Here is a 24,006-nt window from a genome sequence, read left to right as displayed (position 1 = left end):
GTGAGTGCACAGGAAAGGGTACAGACATTCCCCTGCTCAAGCCAGCGAAGTCTATTGGCTATAGTTGCCTGGGTGGGGGGTTTGAGGGGGAGGGGGAGGTGGGGGGGGAGGGGGAGGGGGAGGGGGGAGGGAAGGTGAGGTGGGGGGGAGAGGGATGGGTACCCTTTGCCCTTAGACTGATGTAGGAATGGTCCCACATAAACAAATTAGTGCCAGCCCCCCTTTTTTATGCCTACCTTATCACCTCACCTCCTTTCTGGTTACTGATTAAACCTCCTAGGACTGGAGAACCCCCAGGTAGTCAGGGACCAGCCCCTTGCAGCCCAGCAGGAATGAAGGCACTCATTCTCCTGCTGCCACATTTCCTACAGTTTGCAACTGAACTGAACACAGTTGCAGGCTGATCCCTGTGTGTGATTTCTGAGGTTCCTTGCTGGAGGCTCTGGCCTATCTAAGACTTGTTTCACTGAGAGAAAAACATCCCAGAGCTGTCCTAGAAAGCACACAGGAGGAAGCCTTGTGCTGCTCCAAGTTCCCTCCAGGGGCTTTGCCCACTCTGTCTCTGGGTCTCATCAGAGTAAGGCAGGGTTGGGGAGATGGCTCAGTGTGTAGAAGCACTAGAGGGAAACAAGAGGGATCCTCCCGCAGCAAGTCAGAAGGTGAGAACCAACATGGAAAGTTTTCCTGACCTCCATGTATGAGTGCACTACACAGACATGCATACACAGGCATGCACACATGTTCACACACATCCTGGCATATACACACACACACACACACACACACACACACACACAGAGAGAGAGAGAGAGAGAGAGAGAGAGAGAGAGAGAGAGAGAGCCATCAAGCACTGTGATTAAAACCTGTTTAGGTTCAAAGCTTGTCTCACCATTCTGCTCCCTGCTTAGGTAAGATGAAGCCACAGGATGGGGGAAAGGGATCCAGTGTGTGAGCCCGTGTCCTCTGCTCAGATTTACAGATGGACAGACTGCACACAGAGGGGACAGGCCTTGTAGGATGTGAGGCTCCACAGGAACAGAAGTGGAATAAGACGCGGGCTTCCTAACACCCAAATCTGTGACCTGATGTCCTCCTCTGTATGAATCTTGCATTCCTTTAGAGATGAGGTCCAAATTCAAACTGCAGGGAAGATGGAGAGCTTTCACAATGCACAGTGTGACAGAATGGCCGAAAAGGGCTCTGGATAGACTATGGAGGAAGCATCTGCTTCAGAATGGGTGTGTGATGGTGGTGGAGGCAGAGCTCGTGCACACGAAAGCAAGACCTGTCTCATAAATTTGGTTGGCTTTCACTTTGGGCCACATGATGACATTTTTTGAAAAATTACAGTGATGTCATTATTATACCCATTGGGGACCTGGTGTTCAGGAATACAGGGCTCATAGACACAGAGTCAGTTCCCAAAGCACGGTGGTAAGGTTTTATATTAAAAAGAGATTGACCTGTTTGTGTGTGAGCGCGTGTGTGTGTGTCCCTGTGTTATTGTGTGTGCATGTGTATGCACATATATGTGAGTGTGTGTGGATTGTGTGTGCATGTGTGTGTGTGTTCCTGTGTTACCATGTGTGCATACATGTGCACATGTCTGTGAGTGTGCATGTGGTTTGTGTGCACGTGCTTGTGAGTGTGTATGTGGTTTGTGTGTGTGTGTGTGTGTGTGTGTGCAACGTGCTGGCACATGTGCATACACAGATGGTTCGTGATAGATGAGGATAGAGGCGGATGGCCTTGTGAGACTCACATCTGGACAGAGGATAACCGAGGACCCACGAGGAGGGATTTGGGAGGATATAGGGATTTAGTAGCTGTGTGGTTGGTAAAAGAAGGCAAAGGGAGGTGCAGGCACAGGTTAGTGGCCACAAAGCACTTCATTTGTGGCTGCCATCTTATAATCATGACTCTTTGTCACTCCATGAATTTTATTGGCTTACCTGAACACCTGGCGCATCAATCTGTGAGAGGCGTTTTGTTCTGTGAGATTTCCTGATGTGTCGCACCGCATTCAAGTATGCACAATCAGTTGAGATAAAGCTTCAGATTTCACGAACCACGTGACATCTGAACGTCCTGGTTTCTATTTCCCAGAGCTGTTATCAGAGATCATGACTGCAATAAACTTTTTACAGCAACCCCGCTGTACATTTTGGATCCTTGGGTAAAGATAAAAGCTTTTGCCTTTGCTTAATGTTTGATGCTTATGACCTGGGCTGTTCACTTCGACAAATGGAAAGAGAAATTTGAGCAATGAGGTACCTCTTTGCCAGGCACGACTTACCAGGTGCTCAGACATATCTTGGACAGAATGGACAGAAAACACACACACACACACACACACACACACACACACACACACACACTCACACATAAATATAATCCTAAGATTGGGCTAGGCATGGTAGTGCATGCCTTTAATGCTAGCAATTGGAGGCAGAGACGGGAGAATATCTGTGAGTTGAAGGCCATCCTGATCTACATAGTGTGTTTCAGGACAGCCAGGGCTATGTATAGAGACCTTGTTCCCTCAGATCTCAGGGCTTTAAACTTCTTAGCTGAGGCCATATGACCTGCCTAAGGGTCTGTTACTCCCAGAGGTTTCCCGATGGGGTCCATGTTTTATTGCTCCCTAAGAGCTCCATGGATACAGTTCAGCCCACCTCTCAGAGTGATGAGAATGATGCTCTTGGGCTGAATCCAACCTTTTATTTAAAGATTTATTTATTTATTTATTACATATAAGTACATTGTAGCTGTCTTCAGACACACCAGAAGAGGGCATCAGATCCCATTACAGATGGTTGTGAGCCACCATGTGGTTGCTGGGAATTGAACTCAGGACCTCTGGAAGAGCAGTCAGTGCTCTTAACCACTGCACCGTCTCTGCAATCCTTGTTTCTTTCTTGATTTCATTGTTCAGTAATAAGCACTTTAATCTCCAAGAGTTCGTGTATCTACTAGAGATTTGTTTTCCATTTAGTTTATTGCAGTGCAGTCAGACAGGATTTCAAGCTTTTTGAACTTGCAAAGATCTTGTTTGTGTCCCTCTGCTCCTCCCGCTTCTTCTCCAGATCCCTTCCCATCTCCTTTCAGACCCTTTCTGTTTAGGAATCTAAGGGATAATAATATAATATAACATAAAACAAAAAACACACCAGAGTGATCAAAACAGAAAGGAAAGAGCACAAGAAAAGGCACAAGACATAGATACAGGCGTAGGAGCAATTGTTTGCATATTCAGGGACTCTGTAAGAACACAAAACAGGAAGCCACAGGATAAAATTTGAGAGAGAGGGAGGGGGAGGGGAGGGAGAGAGAGAGGGAGAGGGGGAGGGGGAGAAGGAGAGAGGGAGGGAAAGGGGGAGGGGGAGGGAGGTCCTGACACAACATTATGAACCAGGGAACCTCCAAAGACGATGTTGAATTCTTTTTCCGTTTGGCTGTCTGCTTCTGGTCATGTGGCCTGCCTTTAGGAAAGATTTTGTTTCCCCAGTGAGATGCCCTCGGAGAGACTAAATTTTCACTTGTAAGTGGCTCTCAGTTGAGATAGCTCCAGGGTTGGGAATGGGGCTTATGTCAGCTTCTCCTTTCAGCTCTGAGACCCCGTCTGGTGCAGACTCTGTGTGTCCTCCTCCCCCAGTCTCTGAGTTCATGTGTGCATAGGTGCTGTTGCACTCCTCTTTTCCTTGGTGACCTCCATCCCCTTTGGCTCCTATACTCCTTCCTACTTCTGACAGCTTCCCTAACCTCTGAGGGGAGGGATTCGATGGGACATCCCGTTCATGACTGAGCGCTTCAAGGCCTTTCCTCAGGGCCTTGTCTAGCCTCAGGTCTCTGTGTTTGTCCTCATCTGCAGGCGGAGAGGGCTGAGCAATCACTGATCTATGAGGACAGAACACTGCCGCTGAGAGTCTGACTCTGCTCCTGAGTGAAACAGAGATAGTTGGTGTTCTCTGAGGGATCTGAGTTATCTAGTCTCATGTTCTTGGTCACCCAGGCAGTATCACAAGATGCGTTCCACCTTGTGTAGTTGCCTTAAGTCGAATCAGACATGGGTTGGTCACTTCCGCAGGCTTTGTGACACTATTGCACTAGCATATCCTGCAGGCAGGACACCATTGTAGATGGAAGGTTTGTAACAGTATTGGTGTTTATGGTTCTCCTTTGGCCACATGCCGAGTGCCTTCTGGTACCAAGAACACTCACCATGGGGCTAAAGACTCTATGTAGGCATCACCTCACCTTATCTTGGTTCAGAGAGTTGTCTTCAGGAATAGGGCCTTGCTGGCAGTTTGTGGAGAGCAACCTTCAGCCTTGGCAACAGCCTGAACTGTTTTGGGGTTTCCTTCAGAGCTCCCTTTAGCCAACAACTCAATTAGATGTGACCCATTCCTAGTATTGGAAGCCTCATTTGACAGCCAACTTTCTGAAAGATATCAAATTGGGACTCTATATCCCCCATTATTTGGCAATTTCATTTAGAGCACTTTCATATTTGTATGTATTTTAGGAAGTTCTACTGTACTAGGTTTCTATACTAACTCTCAAAATGCCCCCTAATTTTAGCTGTTTCTCCCTGTGTTCCCTCCCTCAACCTCTTTTCCCATCCTCCTCCACTTGGACTTCCTGTTCTAGACCCTCCCATCCATGCATCCATGCATCCATGCATCCATGCATCCATCCATGCATCCATGCATCCATCCATGCATCCATGCATCCATGTATCCATGCATCCATCCATCATCCATCCATCCATCCATCCATCCATCCATCCATCCATCCATCCATCCATCTGTGCATCCATCCATCCATCTGTGCATCCATCCATGCATCTGTGCATCCATCCATGCATCTGTGCATCCATCCATCCATGCATGCATCCATCCATGCATGCATCCATCCATCCATGCATCCATGCATCCACCAATCCATCCATCCATCCATGCATGCATCCATCCATGCATCCACCCATCCATCCATACATCCATGCATCCATGCATCCATCCACGCATCCATGCACCCATGCACCCATGCATCCACCCATGCATGCATGCATGCATGCATAATTGTCTATTCTGTTTCCCTTTCTTAAAGAGATCTATCTGTTCCCTTTAGTCCTTTACTCTGTGCCTCCTCTCTATGGTTTTATGGATTTTTGCTTATCCTTGACTTACCAGCCAATACCCACACATAAGTGAATATATACCATGTTTGCTTTTCTGGGTCTGGGATACTTCACATAGGATGATACTTTTCTTGTTTAATCCATTTGCCTGTAAATTTTGTGATGTCGTTTCTTTTTTACAACTGAGTAAAATGTAACATTTTTTTTTTTTGTTCTTTTTTTCGGAGCTGGGGACCGAACCCAGGGCCTTGCGCTTCCTAGGCAAGCACTCTACCACTGAGCTAAATCCCCAGCCCCACATTTTCTTTTTTTTTAATTTATCTGTTGATGGACATCTAGGCTGCTTCCAATTTCCGGCTATTATGAATAGAGCAGCTATGAACATGGCTGAGCAGGTGTCTCTGTGGTAGGATGAGGTGTTCTTAGGGTATATGCTTGAGAGCGGGATAGCTAGATCTTGCGATAAACTGATTCTTATCTTTGTAACGAACGATTTCCATAGTGGCTGTACAAGTTTACACAGCCACTAACAATGGATGAGTGGTCCCCTTGCTCCACATCTCTCTAGGACGAGCTGTCACATGTTCATTGACCTTAGCCATTCTGACAGGCGTTAAGATGAAATTGCCAAGTAGTTTCAATTGGCATTTCCTTGATGACTAAGGATGCAGAACATTGGGATCTTCCCAGTCATCCGAGTTTCCTCTTGTGAGAATTCTCTGTTTAAATCTCTATATACCCCATTTTATTGGGGTTACTTGTTTTCTTGATGTCCAGTTTTTGAATTCTTTATATATTTTGGATATTAGCCCTCTATAGGATGTGTACTTGGTATAAATGTTTTCCTGTTCTGCAGGCTGTTGATTTGTCTGAATGATGATGTCCTCTGCTGTACAGAAGCTTTCGGTTTCTTGAGGTCCCATTTATTAATTGTTGATCTTAGTGCCTGTGCTAATGGTGTTCTGTTCAGAAAGACTTTTTCTGTGCTGGTGAGTTCAAGCCTATTCCCTGCTTTCTCCTATCGGGCTCAGTGTGTCTGGTTTTACGTTGAGGTCGCTGATCCATTTGGAGTTGTTTTGTGCAGGATGGTAAGTTGAGTCTACTTTAATTCTCCAAGCACCTGTCCACTTTGAACAGCACTATTTGTTGAATGTATTATCTTTTCCCCCTAGTGTGTATTTCTGGCTTCTTTATTTAAAAAACCAACCAGGGGTCCATAGGTGTGTGGATTTATGTCTGGGTCTTCAGTTTTGTTGATCTATGTGTCTGTCTTTGCGCCAGTACCATGTGATTGTTATTAGTACAATTTAAGTCAGGGATGGCGAGTCCTCCAGCAGTTTTTATTATTCAGGGTCGTTTTAACGACCCCGGATTTACTCGTGTTTCCATATGACGCTGGGGATTGCCCTTTCAAGATACACGAAGAATTGTGTTGAAGTTTTAATGGGAGTTGCATCAAATCTGGAGATTGCTTTTGGTACCGTGGTCATCTTTTCTATATTAATCCTGCTGACCCATGAGCATGAGATCTTTCTATCTTCTGAACTCTTCTTCAATATTTTTATTTGTCTTAAAGTTCTTACCATACAAGTCTTTCCTTTGCTTGGCTAGAGTTACCCTATTTTATATTCTTGAGGCTATTCTGTTGTTTCCCTGGTTTCTGCCTCGGACCATTCATTCTTTATATACAGGAGGGCTATGACTTTCGGATCCCCGAACTTTGATGAAAGTGTTTGCCAGCTGTAGGAGTTTCTGGCTGGGAGTTTTTGTATCATCAGGTCATCTGCAACTAAAGATACTTTAACTTCTCCCCATCCTGTTGGGAGCCCCTTGGTCTCCTTCAGTTGTCTTAATGCTCTAGGTGAGACCTGTATTGAATAGGTACCGAAAGAGTGGACAACCTTACCTTGTTCCTGAATTTAGTGTAATTGATTTGGATTTCTTTCCATTGACGTTGATGTTGGCTACGAGCTTGCTGTAAACTGCAGCAAGATGTCCCATTGTCCCTAATCTCTCTAGGACTTTTATCATGAAGGGCTTGGGATTTTTGTCAAAGGCTCTTCATGCATCTACTCAGATCATCATGTAGTTTTTTTTCTTTCAGTTGTTAACCTGGTGGATTGTATTTGTCATTATCTTATGGCGAACCATCCCTGCATCCCTGTGTCTCTGGGATGAAGCCTCCTTGGTCATGGTGGATGATCTTTCTCATGTGTTCTTGGATTCAGTTTGCGAGTATTTTTTTTTTTTGAGAATTTTTGCTTAAGGGAAATTGGTCTATAATTTGCTTTCTTTTTTTTTGTTTTGTTTTGTTTTTTTTTTATTTTTTTTTTATTTTTTTTTTCGGAGCTGGGGACCGAACCCAGGGCCTTGCGCTTGCTAGGCAAGCGCTCTACCACTGAGCTAAATCCTCAACCCCTATAATTTGCTTTCTTTGTGGAGTCTTTATATTGTTTAGCTATCAGAGCAAGTACGCAGAAAATTGGGTTCTTCCCAGTCTTTTGAGTTTCCTCTTGTGAAACTTAAAAAAGATTTAGATAATGTTCCTTCTCTTTCTATTCTGTGGAATAATTTAAGGAATATTGGATTAACTCTTCTTTGAAGTCTACACTGAAACCTTGTGTACCTGGACTTTCTGGGGGCAGTAGACTTCTAATTACGGCTTTTTATTTCATGAGATGACACAGGTCTGTTTAATTTGCTTATATGATCTTGATTTTACTTTGGTGAGTGATCCATGGTGGAGTTCATGATTCTCTAGATTTCCCGTGTCTGTCGTTGTCACCCTTCATGCCTCTAATTTTGTTAATTTGATCTCCTCCCTCAGCTCTTTAGTTAATTTGAATAAGGATTTGTCAATTTAATTGATTTCATTAAAAGAACCAACTCCTTGTTCCATTGATTTTTTGTATTGATTTTTCTTTCCATTTTATTGATTTCAGCCCTGAGTTTGATTATATCTTTCCTCTACTCCTTTTGACTGTGATTTCTTTCTTCATTCTTTTTTTCTTTTCTTTCTCTTTTTTGTTCTAAAGCTTTCAGGTATTCTGTTTAGTTACTAATGTGCAATCTTCCAACTTTTTGTGTAGGCACTTAGAGCTATGAACTTGCTTCTTAAAACTGCCTTTTATTACTCCCCCATAAGTGTGAGTATGCTGTGTTTTCAATTTCATTTCAGCTTTGATAAGTCTTTAATTTCTGTCTTGATTTTCATTTAGCAGTGAATTGCTCACTTTCCGTGATATATAAGCTTTTTTTGCTGTCTGTTGTTGTAGATATCCAGTTCTGTTTTGTTGTTGTTATGCTTGTTTCATTTTGTTTTGTCTTGAGACAGGGTTTCTCTGTGTAACCCTGGCTGTCCCGGAACTCACTCTGTAGATCAAACTGGCCTTGAACTTGAAGGTCTGACTGCCTCTGCCTCCTGAGGGCTAGGATTAAAGGGGTACATCACCAGGGTTTAGAGGAATCCAGTTTGAGTCTGTGGTGGTCAGATAGGATGCAGGCAGTTTTGATTTTATTGTATATGTCAAGACTTGCTTTATGGCTGAGTATCTGGCCAAGTCTGGAGACCGTTCCTTGAACTGCCAAGAAGACATGTTCTTTTGTGTTTGGGTGAAACGTGTAAATTTCTGGTGGGTTTATGATGTCAGTTATTATCTGCATTTCTCTGTTTAGTGTTTGCCTGGATGATCTGTCTATTGGCAAGAGTGGTATATTAAAGTCATCCACTATCACTGTGTGAGGGTTAATGTGTGAGTTCAGATGTAGTAGTGTTTTTTTTTTTTTTTTTTTTTTTTTTTTTTTTCTTTTTGGAGCTGGGGACCGAACCCAGGGCCTTGTGCTTGCTAGGCAAGCGCTCTACCACTGAGCTAAATCCCCAACCCCTTTTTTCTTTTTTTTAAAATAATTATTTACTACATAGAAGTATACTGTAGCTGTCTTCAGACACATCAGAAGAGGGCATCAGATCTCATCACAGATGGTTGTGAGCCACCATGTGGTTGCCAGGATTTGAACTCAGGACCTCTGGAAGAGCAGTCAGTGCTCTTAACCACTGAGCCATCTCTCCAGCCCTTGTTTTTTTTTCTTTATGAACTTGGGTTCCCTTGAATTTGCTGCTTGAACTGTTTGTGTCTTCCTTAAACTCCTTGAATTCTTGAAGTTATGATTGTTCTTTTAGATCCTGTGTCCTGGGGTCCATCCAGGTAGCCCTCATTTGCAAAGCCTTCTATAGGACTGATAAGTTTTGGAGAGAAGGTACTGGCTCGATCTTACATATTATTTATATTTTTCAATGACATCTGGTATATGAGTTTCATTTGTTAGTTCTAAGCCTGATACGGACAGAGCAGGTTGGACAGAAGAGAGGACATGCCTCAGGCTTGGATCTAGAGGTTGACAATGCCTTGGGTAGAATGAGATCAGCGGACAGAGAGGAAAGCTTGGCGTGTGGTGCAGATCTGGCATCAAGGGGCCTGTGACTTTCAGAATAAGTAGGCAGAAGCTTTGAGATCATTTGTGGCAAGAGCAGGGAAGGTTAGACTAGATGGGGGCACTAGATGTTGGACTGAGACCGTATCTGGTGGGCTCAGGAGAGAAGTCATGATGGGAGGTCAAGGGCTTTCACTTGGATAGAGCTGGGAAAGGGAGTGGATGTCTGGTTAGAGGGGATGGATGCCATGCAGAAGAGACTTGTGGTTGGTGGCAGTAGAACAGGTACTGGTGGAAACTCAGATGTTGTTTTCAGTGTAGGCAGGTTGGCCAGAGTAGGTCAGGGCACTGGATGCTAGACCTAGCAGGCTGTGAGGAAGGCACAGATGGCCCTTTCTATATTCCAAACTAAAATATAACCACATCGCATTCCTTTTCTTCTTCCTCTCTCTCCTTCCACATCACCTTACTCGAATAGTGAAAGTCTTTTAAAAGTTATTATTGATTATTACACACACACACACACACACACACACACACACACACACACACACACAAAATTTGTCTGTATAATGGCTGCATAAACAAAACAGAAACAATGGCAGCATCAGTACAAAATGCTAACACAGAATGGGTAAAGTGTTATGGGTCCCACTCCAAGACAACGAACGAAAGACAACTGCTGACTGAGAGAGGGAGTCATTCCCAGTGATGACAAAGATGATGATGATGACAATGATGACAACAATAGTAAACTGATTGTTCAATACAAAATGATCAGCCTTGAAACCATAGCCAGACCAACATTAATACTTTTTGAGATGCAAAAATATTTGTTATTTAATAAATTAATACATCAAGTGCACAGCTTTTAGAAAATGTAAACATTTTTATAATGAGCGTATATTTAGAAAAATTTATGTGTTTTTTTAATACTTCTAAGTGGTTATCTTTCCCCAAACCCTTGAGGTTTATAGCTTTCGTTTATAAGCCAGATGTTTACCGAGCTTGTTATTGCCAAGCATGCATCTCAGAGATGAGGAAAAGGAATTTAAGTCGGACAGATTTCAGCCAAAATGTCAGCGGAATTCAACAACATAAAAGATTATAATTTGAAAACTTATTCCTTAATCAACCAGTTTCTTTTTTTTTTTATATTGGCAAAAGATTGTCAACATGTATTCTAAATGTCTCTGAAATTCTCAGAATACTTCCCTTTCCTATAATTCTAACATCCAGGAACTTAAGGCAGTGCTTGTCGCTGGTACCTTTTGTTTTCAGCTGGCTCATGTCTTCTGGCAAACAGTAATAAAGTATCCCAATGCCAGGTGTTGAACTTGACACATTGTTGAGTCTCTGACCTGACCCTTTCTTCCTACATCCTTCCCCAGGAGGTCCGAGGTCTCTAGCTCCTTTTGTGTGGTTTTTAGTGCTTGCGGTGATTTGTGAAGTAGACAGGCTTCCCTTTGATGCTGCTCCTCTGGGTCTGTGGAAAGGAGCGTCCTAGTCCGGGAGCTGAGGCTGGAAACAGTCAGCAGAGCTCCCAGATGTTGTTGGGGGCATGGTAGGAACCGAAACTAAGATTTCGAAATTCATTATGTCTTCTCTGTGTATCCTTTAGTCATTTTTGAAGCCTTGTATATTCTTCAAATAGAACATTTTGTCTTTTTAGCCCAGGTTTTCTAATTCTTTGTCCTCAAGGCCTCCAGTTTCTCCTGTAGCCCCTTGAATTTGTTTCCATGAAGAGAATTTCTCTTTTCTGAGCAGTTTCAGATCGCTGTCATTTATCTTAGCTTGATTATCCTCTTCTCCTCTCTCCGAGATCTATTCATGGAGTTTATGCTGCTCTTCTAACCACTGTATCTGCTTTTCCCCCAGTGTCACAGAAGAGCGAACACAGCGTCTAGCTGCGCTTTTCCAACTTGGCCTCTTATGTGGCGGTGTTCTTATTTTACCCTCCCCGCCATTTCCTTCACCGTTGTTTATTCAGCCGGTCCTTCTCTGCGCCCGCGGCGAGGTCACGTGGATCTGCAAATCGCTGATTGGCCGTCTCAGTTCAGAATTTTTCTTTTTCTTACGTTGCGTTTCAGTACTCACTGTTTCTTGCTGAAGTTTTAACTTTTCACCTTGCAATACCGAAAGACTTTGAACCTTCCTTGGCAGCTTGCACTTTGCTTATTAAGATCACGAACTCCTTCCAGTAAGAGAACTTTGTGGTGTTCAACATCTGTCTTGAGAATCTCATTGTCTGACTGCAATCCCTAAAGCACAGGCGGAAAGGAAGTAACACGGATACTTTCTTGAGTATCAGAATAATGCATGCCTGCATTAGTCTTGGCAAACTGTAAAATTCCCTGGAAAGGAAGAGAAAAAAAAATTCCCCAGGGAAACACTGAAAATTGAGGCGGGTAGGGGGAGTTAAAAACCAATATCTGAGCCTAAAATGGGTTTACTCAGCTGTGGTCAGCTATATTCACTTAGGTATGGTACCCTTAGCAGGGATTTTGGGATGCCCAGGACAGAATTCATGAGAGGAAGAGTTTATACTAGCTTCTCTCTCTCTTCCCTCTCTCCCTCCTCCTCCCTCTCTTCCTTTCTTTCTTTTTTTCCATTCAGCACAAAAGTTTCCTTTATCCGTGCTGGAAACATAACATTAAGTTTTCTATTAGCCAACACTTAAGCAGCTGTACATTGCAAGCACGCATGCATGCTCAAATGTGCGCGCGCGCGCGCGCGCGCGCGCGCGAACACACACACACACACACACACACACACCCATCCCTCTTCATATCTCCTCATTCTATCCATCCGTACCAGGACTGATGATGGTATTATGTCTCTTTGGGTGAGAAACTCTTGTACAGAAGGTCTGAGAGGACTGGAGCAAGAGCTATGATGTGGGGTTCCGAAGCGACCCATCTTCGGAAGGTGGGTCAGTTCACCCCTTGGGGCTCAGGTTATAGCACATAGGCATAGAGTTAGGATTAGGTGAAACAGTAGAGGCAGGAGACCAGAGCCTCCATTGGGAGGGTATCTTAGTCCAGTGTGTGCTGCTCCTGTGATACCTGAGATTTATAAAGAGCAGAGGTTCCTTACAGTTTGGGAAGCTGGTAAGTTAGGGTACAGAGCCAGCAGCTGGTGAGGGCTTTCTCGCTGTGCCACTTCATGCACAGGGAGCTCGCAAATTGGGTCACTTTCCTTCTTCTTATAAAGCCAATAACTCATTATGGGGGTCCTGTCCTCGGGCTGTCATTTAATCCCAACTGTGTCCCAAAGGCCTCACCTTCGAATAGCATCAGTTTATGGATTTGGGCATTAAATTTTCAACTTAATGACAGATTGAAACCATAGCAGAGAACAGAAGGATGTGGGAGGGGACCTAAACACTGCAGGGCTCTGAGCAACCGCAATAAAGTAAGGAAGGGACTGTGTGTGTGTGTGTGTGTGTGTGTGTGTGTGTGTGTATAAAACAACTAAGTCCAACCCTATTGTTGGTCTCTTCCCAAGGAGTCTGACTGAATAATTTTGCAGATTTCTAAAATGTATTAGTTTTATGCAATTAAAAAAAAAAGCCTCACACACTCCATGGAGAAGTCTAATTTCTCTACTGGCAAATCTGAAAAGGTTTACCAAGATTAATAGGAAGCCGCCTCTTCCGGGTAGCACAGTATTTTGCGCCCTCTGCTGTTTTAAATTAGAAACTGCACACCATCTGGCCAGGTAACTTTACTAGAGGTAGAGATTGGAGGATAGTATATTGAATTCAGAAGTATGAGGGGACAAGTGGCCTGAAAATTATACTAGACAGTGTAGACAGAATCACTTGAAGCATGCGGGAGGCCCTTGGTGTTCTGGGTGGACTCCTTTTGGGCCAGGCAGGTAAAAATTAAAATCTTGTTGAAGAAGTTGGCGAGCGGGGGTTGGGTTTCCCACTAACAGATCTCAGGCATCAAGACTCACTTTTGTGGGTAGAGCTTGTAACCCTGTGCACACCGATGGGTAAAAGCCAGGAGCAGTGGCTAGGAGCAGCAGTTGATGAGCGGGATGCTGACAGACTCTTTCATAGTTAAATGTTTGTGAAGCTTCCTGTCCCATGATCCTTGGTGAGGGTTTTGCAGTGTATGAAGCTAAAGAAGGGTTGTCATGTGGCACGTGGCCACTTTCAATTTGCTTAATCTATCATTTCATAGATTTTTTAAAAAAAATTTGACCACAGAGCCCTTCTTCTTGTAACATGCTAACTACTATTATGAATAAAGCTTGCTTGGAACCCAGGAATGTCCCGTGTGTCCAGATAACCTCTCTTACTCCTCCCTCTGCTTCTCTTCTCTCCTTGCAGGCAGACATCTTCTCTGGGGCTATATTCATCAATCTGGCCTTGGGCCTGGATATATACCTGGCCATTTTCATCCTGCTGGCCATCACCGCCCTTTACACCATCACAGGTGAGTCTACAATCCGAGGTCTGAGCCTAGCCCAGCGTTAGGCACTTGTGAAGGATAAGAGAGGTGGGGTTTGAGAATGGCTGCTTCCTTGGTCTCCGCTGCAAGCCATGTGAATGAATGATCTGTGAAGGCTCCTGTGTGGGCTGGACCTGCTGGAGCAACATTTCACAGTCACTCAGGAAGAGCTTGGCCCTGAAAGTTGTGGGACTATGTGGCTAAGCCGAGATAGTTAGAGGCGTGCCAGGTGCAGAAATGCATGGAGAATGGCGGCAGACACGGGCGTGGCATGGCTCAGAAGCAAGGTGAGCCAGTGGTGGAAGAAGGTGGTTACTGGGAAGTTGTGAGGGCGAGAGGGGACACGTAGCGTGATGGTCTAAGCAGGCATAGAGCCCTTGGAAGCCTCGGATTTAATGTGACTGGATTGGGAGCCATCTTGAAGTAGGAGAAAGATATGCACACGAGTTTTGGAGTAAGACTTGAGGACAGCACAGACATTGGTGTCCTTTGTAAGAATGGAGGGGCAGGCTCAACAGTGGCACTCGTGCTCAACGGGAGCCCTGTATGGAATGACAAGAAGTTATTTAGAGGGGCTGGGCTGAAGCACATTTGTCTGTCTCATTCACATGCTCGTGCACACACACACACACACACATACACACACACACAGAGGTGGGTCGGTGGGGGTGTCCTGGGTTCCATCCCTAGAATCACAAAGTGAAAACTAGGAGCCACGCCCTAGTTTAAAAGCCCATAGCCAGTACTTCCGGCCCAGAAAGTCCTTTTCCCGGGCCCTGATGGTATTTTCATGAGAAGCTAGAAAGATTCTGAGTAGCAGAATGTTGTAGCAGGATCAGGGAGAGAGGGAAAGGCAGTGGATAGGGGTGGTGGGGTGGCAGGGGTTGGGGGTGCTTCTTGGAAGAACTGTGGTAGAAAGAGAGTAGTGGGTAGATGAAGGGAGCAAGTGGTGGCTGCCCCCTCCATGTGATCTGTTGTCTTTTTGCCTGCTTAGGGGGACTGGCAGCAGTAATTTACACAGACACCTTGCAGACTGCGATCATGCTGGTGGGATCTTTTATCCTGACTGGGTTTGGTAAGTGGGGCTAGGGCTGGCTGGGGAGGTAGGGGCAGAGGTGTAGGATTCTGGGAAGAGAAGAACAAGTCTGGCTTGCCTGCCTGCATGCTGTGCCTAGCTCAGGGCAGTGACCCAGCCATGACTGGCCACCCTGTGGCACATACCTTGTTCCCGTAGGACCCTTGTAGGAGTAGACCCAAGGATTCTTGAACTCCCCGTTCACTCTCTGTGGCCTGGGTCAGTGGTCCCCAGTTTAGTAATCTGGGTCCGTGTTTGTTGAGAACCTGGGTAAAATGAATAAGGTTAACTGCCCATCAAGAGACTCAGATTCGGGGGTTGGGGATTTAGCTCAGTGGTAGAGCGCTTGCCTAGCAAGCGCAAGGCCCTGGGTTTGGTCCCTAGCTCTGGGAAAAAAAAAAAAGAGACTCAGATTCGCACATTGTACGCTCAGTCTGAAACCGTACCTTGCATACTTTTTGATGTCAGAAGTCCAATGTTTATGCATTGTTGGTGATAGGTGATTTTTTGCATTTTAATGCTTTATTTGACAAAATTTAAAAACTGTTCACTCACTGTTGGTGTCTCCTGCCATCTCTTGAAATTTCACATGACTATAAAAGACAGCACTGGAAAGCCTCGTTGTTACGAGAAGATATAAGATGCATTTTGTTCATAGACATAGAGGACCCTCCGGGTGACCTTCAAAGACTCTTGTGTACACTCTAGAGTTTAATTTTCATTTGGTTTCCTTTGGTATGTTCTGGGAAGTCAGTAAATCACAGGCTAGAAGGACTTGATATTGAGGTGAGAGGTGATTCCTCACCCGTACCTGGTCTATGGGAGGACCAGCTATTCTGGTCCAGACTCCAGAAGGCGTCTCTAAGTCTGTGTTCTGAGTTGCAACACCCACACTGACAGCTGGGGGTTGAAGGAAAACTGGTCTGCATGTGGTCCAAAGCCAAAGTCTTCCTTTAATAAGACTTCTTCCCTTTTATACTGTTTGTAGTCAGGGCACTTCCGCAAGCTGATGCTTTGAAAAGTCCCAGCAGCTCCCAAGAAGGCTGTCAGAGTTAACACTCCTATTTTATAAAGGAGAAACTTAAGGCCTGGAGGGAAGATAATTTTCCCCAAGCCGTACATCAAGAGTGTTCTCTAATGCTGGTATCTTCTTGGTGTTTAAGATGCGTGTAGAATAAATCACTATAAGGAAGTTAAATTGTTCACATTATTCCCCCCCTCTTTTTTTTGTACCAATATTTTCAGCTTTCCGAGAAGTAGGAGGGTATGAGGCCTTCATGGATAAGTACATGAAAGCTATTCCAACTTTGGTTTCTGATGGAAACATAACCGTCAAAGAAGAATGTTACACACCCAGGGCCGACTCGTTCCACATATTCCGAGACCCCATTACGGGGGACATGCCATGGCCTGGGCTCATCTTCGGCCTGTCCATCCTCGCCCTGTGGTACTGGTGTACGGATCAGGTATACATTCTTGGTGTGCAGGTGGACGGGGGCATGACCAAGACTCCCTCACATCTGGCTAGTTGGGGAAGGAGAGGGAGACTTACATGGCCTGTGGGCTGCTGGGGACTGAGGCTAAAGGGAAGCTGATATCAGAAGAGGGCCACGGCCTGCACAGCTCCTCACTGGATCGTTCCCGGCAGGTCATTGTGCAGCGATGCCTCTCGGCCAAGAACATGTCTCACGTGAAGGCTGGCTGTACCCTGTGTGGCTATCTGAAGCTACTGCCTATGTTCCTCATGGTGATGCCCGGAATGATCAGCCGGATTCTATACACAGGTAATTCCTCTGGTTGAGCTTCGACCATGCTTACGTTGCTGTCTCTAAGGCGCCTCGGAAGGAAGGCCTTCGGCTCCCTCCTCCTTTGCCTCTCTCACTTTCGCACCATGACTACCAAGCGTCAGGGTTGCCCGTGTACACAAACAGGGGCATTGAACTCTCAGGGTTGCCTTCTTGGATTTCTTTTTAAATAAAGGTATTACTTATTTATATTTTAAAGTTTTAAAGTTGAATAGTAGGTTTGCTTGACAACCTGAGCTTGATCTCTGGAGCCTGCCTTAGGAAAGGAGAGAACTAACTCCTTCATTTCTTACACTGACCTCTGCACGCCCTCTACCTCCCCTCCCCCTCCCTCTCCCTTTCCCCTCCCCTCCCTCTCCCCCTTCCTCCCTTCTCCTCTTCCTTTCTCCAGGAAATATTTTTCCCTTTCCTGCGGTTCTGCACTAACCTTCAGGCTTGCAGTGGTGTCTAATAATTTATCTTATAATTTTAATGTCAAAGGGCCCAGCCAGCCGCTGATTGCCCTGTGTTCTGAGCCCTGTTCCGTGACGTTTTTCTTTGCTGGTGCCCCACACTTTGCCATCTTGAGTGACAGATTTGCCTTTGGCCTTTCTATGGCCTCCCAGCATTGCTATTGACAAGCTATTGTTATGAATAAAAGTATTTGTCGGTTAGCTGTCACGAATCAAAACTGTTTTGAAACAATGAATAAATAAAGCACCACAGAGTGACAGTTGGTGAGAGCACCCTCAAAGTGAAGCCAGAGTAGCTGGCAAGCACATGCTGCATTGTCCTTGGCTACACGCCTCTCTTGGCGCTCACGTTTGCGTACTGGCTTGCCCACCACGAGAAAGATACAGCTGGCCTCTGTATTCCTGACTCACACGTCTGTGGCTGTCCAACCACCTATATATTGTAAAATATTAAAACATTTGCACGTGTACAGAAAATATGTAAGCTTTTGCTTATCACCTTTCCCATAGAACATAGCATAGCACCTACCTCCACAGCATTTAAAACTTCTTCGCGTGCTGTAAGTAATCTGGAGGTGGCTTAAGGGGAAGGTATGCATATGTCACAGCAGGTGCTATGACCTGTTATCTAACGGGCTGAGCACCGGCAGACTTCGACTCCTCTGGGTAAGGAGAATCCAGGACATGTGGGTCCCAAGAGTCAGTTGTTCAGCCAACAGAATGGCTCATTGTGATGGCTACTGAATATATTTATTTACAAAAATGTTACTGTAGAGACTTGGTGCTGTGTGGGGCAGTGCTACATGGGTACTTAGCAAGTATTGGCCGAGCTGAATTCTATACAAGTTTCTAGAATTTTCTCCCAGATTCTAGACTGTGTTTCTTTCTCCTCCCAGTCTCTTTCTTTCTTACCTCCACCCCAGATTTCTCACATCTTGGGGAATCACCCTTGTTTTCTAGGGAATATCTAAGAGACATTAAAAAAAAAAACCTCAAAACTAGGAGCCACAGATCACTGTTATTTTTGGGAAAGGAAAAAAGGAGACAATTAAGCTATTAGGACAGGTGTCGTCTCCTCCCTTCCCCGCCAGATCATTTCTGTGTCGTTTCTTCTCTGCCCAAGAACCATTTTCTCACGGTGAGAGCTTCAGGATGTGTCCGTTAGTGCTGACGGGGCAGAGTTATGACACAGAAGGTTTACCTGAGGCCGTCTTTTCCTGGCACCATTTCAGGCATTGGGCAGGAATGTCTTGTTTGAAGTGTTGCTTTAAGAAGGTAAACGTACAACCACCTCCCCAGTGAATGTTTGCTGATGTAACTCTTCATCTCTCTCTCTCTCTCTAGACAAAATCGCCTGTGTCCTCCCCTCAGAATGTAAGAAATACTGCGGCACCCCAGTGGGCTGTACCAACATCGCCTACCCAACACTGGTGGTGGAACTCATGCCTAACGGTGAGACTTTCTTGGGAGTTCAGTTCGGTTTAGGCTCCACCTAGACTCCCAGGTGCATTCTGGGACAAAGCCATTTCCAAGCCAGGGGTGTGTCCAAGGGTGGAAGCCTTATTTCCGTGACTTTGAGTTTAATTTATGTCTCATGATGTATGGTTTGATTGGGGTCTAGAAATCCTGGGTCTTGTCCATCTGTTGCTCCGAGAGAGGAAATGGTCTAAAAGCTTTTGGGGGAGAGAAATTCTCTTTCCACGCCTGTGCGGTTAATCATTTAAAGCACTTAAACAGAGAGGCAGTAACTTATAACAGGCGTTTCGGAAGACAGTGAGAAAACTGTGGTCTATATAAACACCAGGATGACATTCAGACACACAAGAAGGTCATCTGTTTACTTGTAGCAACATGGATGACCCTGCAAGGTGTTAAGTGACATAAGCCAGTAGCGGAAACACAAATGCTGAATGATCTCATTGCAATATTTAGTGTGTGTGTGTGTGCGCATGTGGAAGCCACAAGTAGATATCAAGTCTCCACTTCTATTATTACTTATAATATCGTACTCGTTATCACTGTATATGTGTATATGATGTGCATGTGGGTATCAGACGACAGCTTTAGGACTAGCTTCTCTCCTCTCACTGTAGATTCTGGGGATCATAGTCAGGTTATGAGCCGTGTGCCCATCCCCTTTCCCCATAGAGCCACTTCTTTGACCCATGCACCTTTTTCCCCCCCACATTTTTTAAATTCACATCATGATAAAAATGTTAAATATAAAATGGGAAGATCTGCAAATTTGTAGAGAACATTTTAACTGACAACAATTGCGATAGTCTATATTTTTACTCATTTATAATAATAATAGTTATTTTCCTATTTTATTTATTTTATTATTACTAAAATGTAATTACTTCATTTCCCCATTCCCTTTCCCTCCTCCAACTCCTCCTATGTACACCCCTTTCACCCTCACTAATTCCTGGCACGCACACGTGATCGCACACACACACACACACACACACACACACACACACAGTCCATTTAGTGTTTTTTGCATGTATATGATTCCAGAGCTGACCACTTGGTGTTGGATAACCAATTAGGAGCTCATCTCTGAGGGGAGACAACTCCTCCTGCTCTTAGCATCCCTCAGTTGTCTGCAGTTCTTTGCCTAGGGTTGGAGCCCCGTCCATGTTAGTATGCCTATTGGCGTTATCCTTGTTCAAGTCTTGTGTAAGCAGCCATATTATTAAGGTGTCAGGTGTGAAACTTCCCTGTCATTCCTAGGACACAATCTTAAAGCAGATTTCCTGGTCTTCCAGGTCTAACCTTGTCTCTACCCTGTCTTCCTCGATGTCCCATGAGCCTTCACCCACACACATATCTTAAGACACGATATCTCATTGAATTTGGAACTCACAGTCTCATCCCAAAATGTGTCCGTGCTCCACCAGCACCGGGGTTGCAGTCCAATGCTACAGTTCTGGGCTTTATGTAGATTCTGGGGATTTAAAATCAAATCTTCATGCTTACATAGCAAATATTTTACCCACTGAACCACCAGCTCAAGCTCCCTCCCTTATTCTATCTATCTATCTATCTATCTATCTATCTATCTATCTATCTATCTATCTATCTATCTATCTATCTACCATCTCTGTTTCCTCTTTGTTTGAGGCAGAGTCTTATTTAAGGCAGACTGGCCTTGAATTGAGTTGATATTAATCTTCTTCTCCGAGCTTCCCTTGTGCTTGGAGTACTGATGTGCACCACCGTGGCTAGCTTTCTTTTTGTAACTTTTTCACCACAATCTTTATGCACAAGCTTGGGCAAAGGAAGCATTTGTATTCGTGTAAGATCGTGTAAGAGTGGGAATAATGTTTAACTTCTCCACTGAACCTGACTGCTTATTGATGAAGGTTCCAGTGAGCAAAAGTCACACTGGTATTTGCGGGAATGGATAGTTCACTTCTGCAAAATGACCCTCTATACCTCTGCTCTCCTGAGACCCTAGCACATGGTGCCATAGTGGAACGGTGAACGACAAAAAGACGTGTGCAAAACTGCGAAACGCTGTGTGTGCGCGTGCTGTTTCTGCCTCTCTGGCTGCCTCCTGGCTCTTGTGAAGACTGAAACCCTGGTGCCTCTCTTGGGCTAAACCACACAGCATTGCCCATTCCTCCCCTTACATTGCTCAATAGCTTTTAATGTCGTTAATCAGTTGTCTTTCTTGAAGGTTTCGCTTTGGGATCATAATATTATCTTCTCCTGTTTGTCTCTTTTCCCATCTTCTTGGGCTGCCTCTCCTGCTCCCACTCATAGATTCAGCTTCCTCTCAGCCACTGAGTGTCCCCCGCTAACCCACACCAGGTCTCTCCATGTGTCTCCTAATTATCTTGTACTTATCTTCCTGTTTACTTAGTCTTATGGTGTTCCACAATTCTGGGGCAGCCTAGGCTGCTATCCAACTAGACTTAACAAACACCTGTCGAGTATATAAGTGACTGAAGGTTTAGTAAGAACAAAAAAGGGAGGAAATTAAGCTGTTTGTCCCTACGCTGCTCAAACCACTAATGACAAAGCTGATGGTGGGCAGAAAGCCCAGAATCTATTAGTCGTTCAGCCCATGAGGCTGGATGTCTCAGCTGGTCTTTAGTTGATCCTGGAATCCCTAAGAAGTAGGCTCTAATGCCACTGAAGGAATGAACTTGCCAGCTAGAGCTAGGCAAACAGGCAAAGAGCAGGAACTGCCTTCTTCCATGCCCTTTATGTAGGCTGCCGCCAGGAGGTGTGGCCCGGAGTAAAGCTGGGTCTTCCCACCTCAAAAGATCCAGATCATAGGTGGGTCTTCCCACCTCAAATGATTTCTAATTAAGGAAAACCCCTCAGGGATGTACCCACCCCTCAGGTTTTAGTTAATTCCTGATACAGCCAAGCTGACAACCACAGACAGCCATTATACTGCATGCCCGTGCCCTTGCCAGATGGGATTTGCTCCAGGCTCCCACTCCCAGATGCCCTCTCAGTTTCTTTTCAATCTAAGTTAAGTTCTGCTAGACCATGAATCCTTTGGGTGAGCACCCTTATGAAACGCCTGCCACTGCCACCACCCCCACACTCAATACCACCATCATCCTTACCATTTAATTGAAATGTATCTGATGTATATCTGTCTCTCCACCATTGCCTGCTGAGGTCTTAGCATTTAAAACTACAGCCCATTCTTAAAACATCCATTCTTCCTTGAGCAATGGATTTGAGGACACAACATGGTTTCTAAAAGCAAACAAACGTTGGGTTCGGGTCCACAGCGGCAGGGAGTTGGAATGATGAGTATGCCGCTCAAAACTTGTTCTCTTCCAGGACTTCGAGGCCTGATGCTGTCCGTCATGATGGCTTCCCTCATGAGCTCCTTGACCTCCATCTTCAACAGCGCCAGTACTCTCTTCACCATGGACATCTACACCAAGATCCGGAAGGGTGCATCGGAGAAGGAGCTCATGATTGCAGGAAGGTAAACGCAGCCCCCTGTACCCCAGCCCGTACGTAGCATGGACGCTTAGCAGATCGTGAAAGTTCTACCCACCATGTTAGGCAAGACTAGCAGGTACTTGGCATGACTGGAGTCGTCTCTGCGGCCAGTTATATTTACCTGCCACTGGCTTTCTGTTTTCTGTGGTACCAGAACTCAGAGCGTTGGACATTCTGGGCAAGCACTAGACCACAGAGCTACACCCCCCAGCCCTGTCAGTTCAATTCACATAGAAAACAGTTGAACGGTGTTCCACTGGAGTTAGAAGAGACATAAGAAATCAACTCCTTTATCTCAGGCTACCGATGAGCATTAACAGGATGCACTTGTCTGTGCCTTAACTAGGGCTGGACTGAGCAGAGCCAGGCCCGCCGTCTGCAGTGGATTAAATCCCCACGGGGGCTCCTTACTGCTCCAGGGTTCTCCTCACATCCTCACCTCTCTAATTGCTCTGTTTCTGGGGGCCCAAGTGTCCCTGATGTCTTGACCCTTTGAAGCAACATTTTTGTTTCAAAGAGGAAGAGAAGATGGACTGAAATTCCATTTGTGAACATCCTCCATCAATTACAAAGCACCAGCTCTGTGCACATGTATCTTAACAATGGTGCTGGGATTGAACTTGGCGCTCGGCACATACTAGGCTCATACTCTACCACTGGGCTGCATCCCTACTCTGTATTTTTGTTGTTGTTGTTTTTTGTTTTTTTTTTTGTTTTTTTTTTGTTTTTTGTTTTTTGTTTTTGGAGGTAATAAGAATCCCCTCCAAAAGGGGTATCTGACCAGCAAAGAAACTACTACTTTACACCCTACTGAGCAGCGCTGAGACCTTGATTGGCTTTTTTTCTTATAAGTCGCCTACTGAAAAGGAAAACCAGTATGTTGGCTTTTCAGTTCTACTGTGCATCCTCTAACTGGCTTTGGGTTTGCTCAACACGGAACAACCTCACAGTGACCTGAAACAATAGTATGGTTTGTAAGAGCAATGAAGGACTCAGAGAAGGAAGAGGCAGGCATGGTGTCGTGTGTGGTTGGGGAGGGCTTGGCAGAGGGAGATCTTAGAGTCAGAAATGGCCGGTGGCATGGGAAGGTCCTCCAGGGGAAGATCTAGGTGAAAACAGCACTCATTTGCTTTAAATGCACACAGGGTACAGGAGCTCGCGTGTCCTTTATAATTCCATCATGTGCACAAGTAATCAGATCTCGTAAGAGAATCTCCCACAGTTTTACAACATGAAGTAAAGCTCAGGAAGAAGGGAGCTAGAAATACCTGGTTACTTCCTAACCAGCCCTGTTTCTGCAGAATCTCTCCTTGGCTGACGGTTTTAGCTTTGTTAAAACATTACGAGATAGAAGGAAGCAGAGATGGCGTTTAAGAAATTTTATCATCCCCAGTTTGCGAGAAGCTTTTCTCTTATTAATCTTTATCCCAATCTCGGTTTTCAGCTGGAGAACTGGAGACTTGGAGAGAGATTGGGTAACATGTTTTATATCACGCAGAAACAATAAGAACTCGAGTCCACTATTACCCTGGTCCACAGTCTATAACCTCGTCCCTATACTTTGATTCCTCTCAAAGTGGGGTTTTGTATGTTAGGTCACTGGGCCTGGTTGACTGTTGAAAGTCAAATATATTTCTGTTATCCCTAGACACAGATAACTTTC

At 44.9% G+C, this 24,006-nt stretch overlaps 1 protein-coding gene across 1 annotated transcript in view; it reads left to right on the top strand.

Annotated features, from left to right (window-relative positions):
* Slc5a1 (solute carrier family 5 member 1) overlaps positions 1-24,006 on the top strand; it is a 64,590-nt gene that overhangs the window by 30,974 nt on the left and 9,610 nt on the right. The window contains exons 6-11 of the mRNA NM_013033.2: positions 13,911-14,016; positions 15,026-15,106; positions 16,352-16,572; positions 16,755-16,890; positions 18,708-18,815; positions 22,176-22,326. Of these exons, the coding sequence (NP_037165.1) occupies positions 13,911-14,016; positions 15,026-15,106; positions 16,352-16,572; positions 16,755-16,890; positions 18,708-18,815; positions 22,176-22,326 (803 nt within the window). The remainder of the gene's footprint in view (positions 1-13,910; positions 14,017-15,025; positions 15,107-16,351; positions 16,573-16,754; positions 16,891-18,707; positions 18,816-22,175; positions 22,327-24,006) is intronic.

This window comes from Rattus norvegicus, chromosome 14 (genome assembly GCF_036323735.1).
Source record: "Rattus norvegicus strain BN/NHsdMcwi chromosome 14, GRCr8, whole genome shotgun sequence".
NCBI classification, from domain to species: domain Eukaryota; kingdom Metazoa; phylum Chordata; class Mammalia; order Rodentia; family Muridae; genus Rattus; species Rattus norvegicus.
Note: the sequence above shows the minus strand (reverse complement) of the source record. Positions and strands in the feature narration are given on the sequence as shown.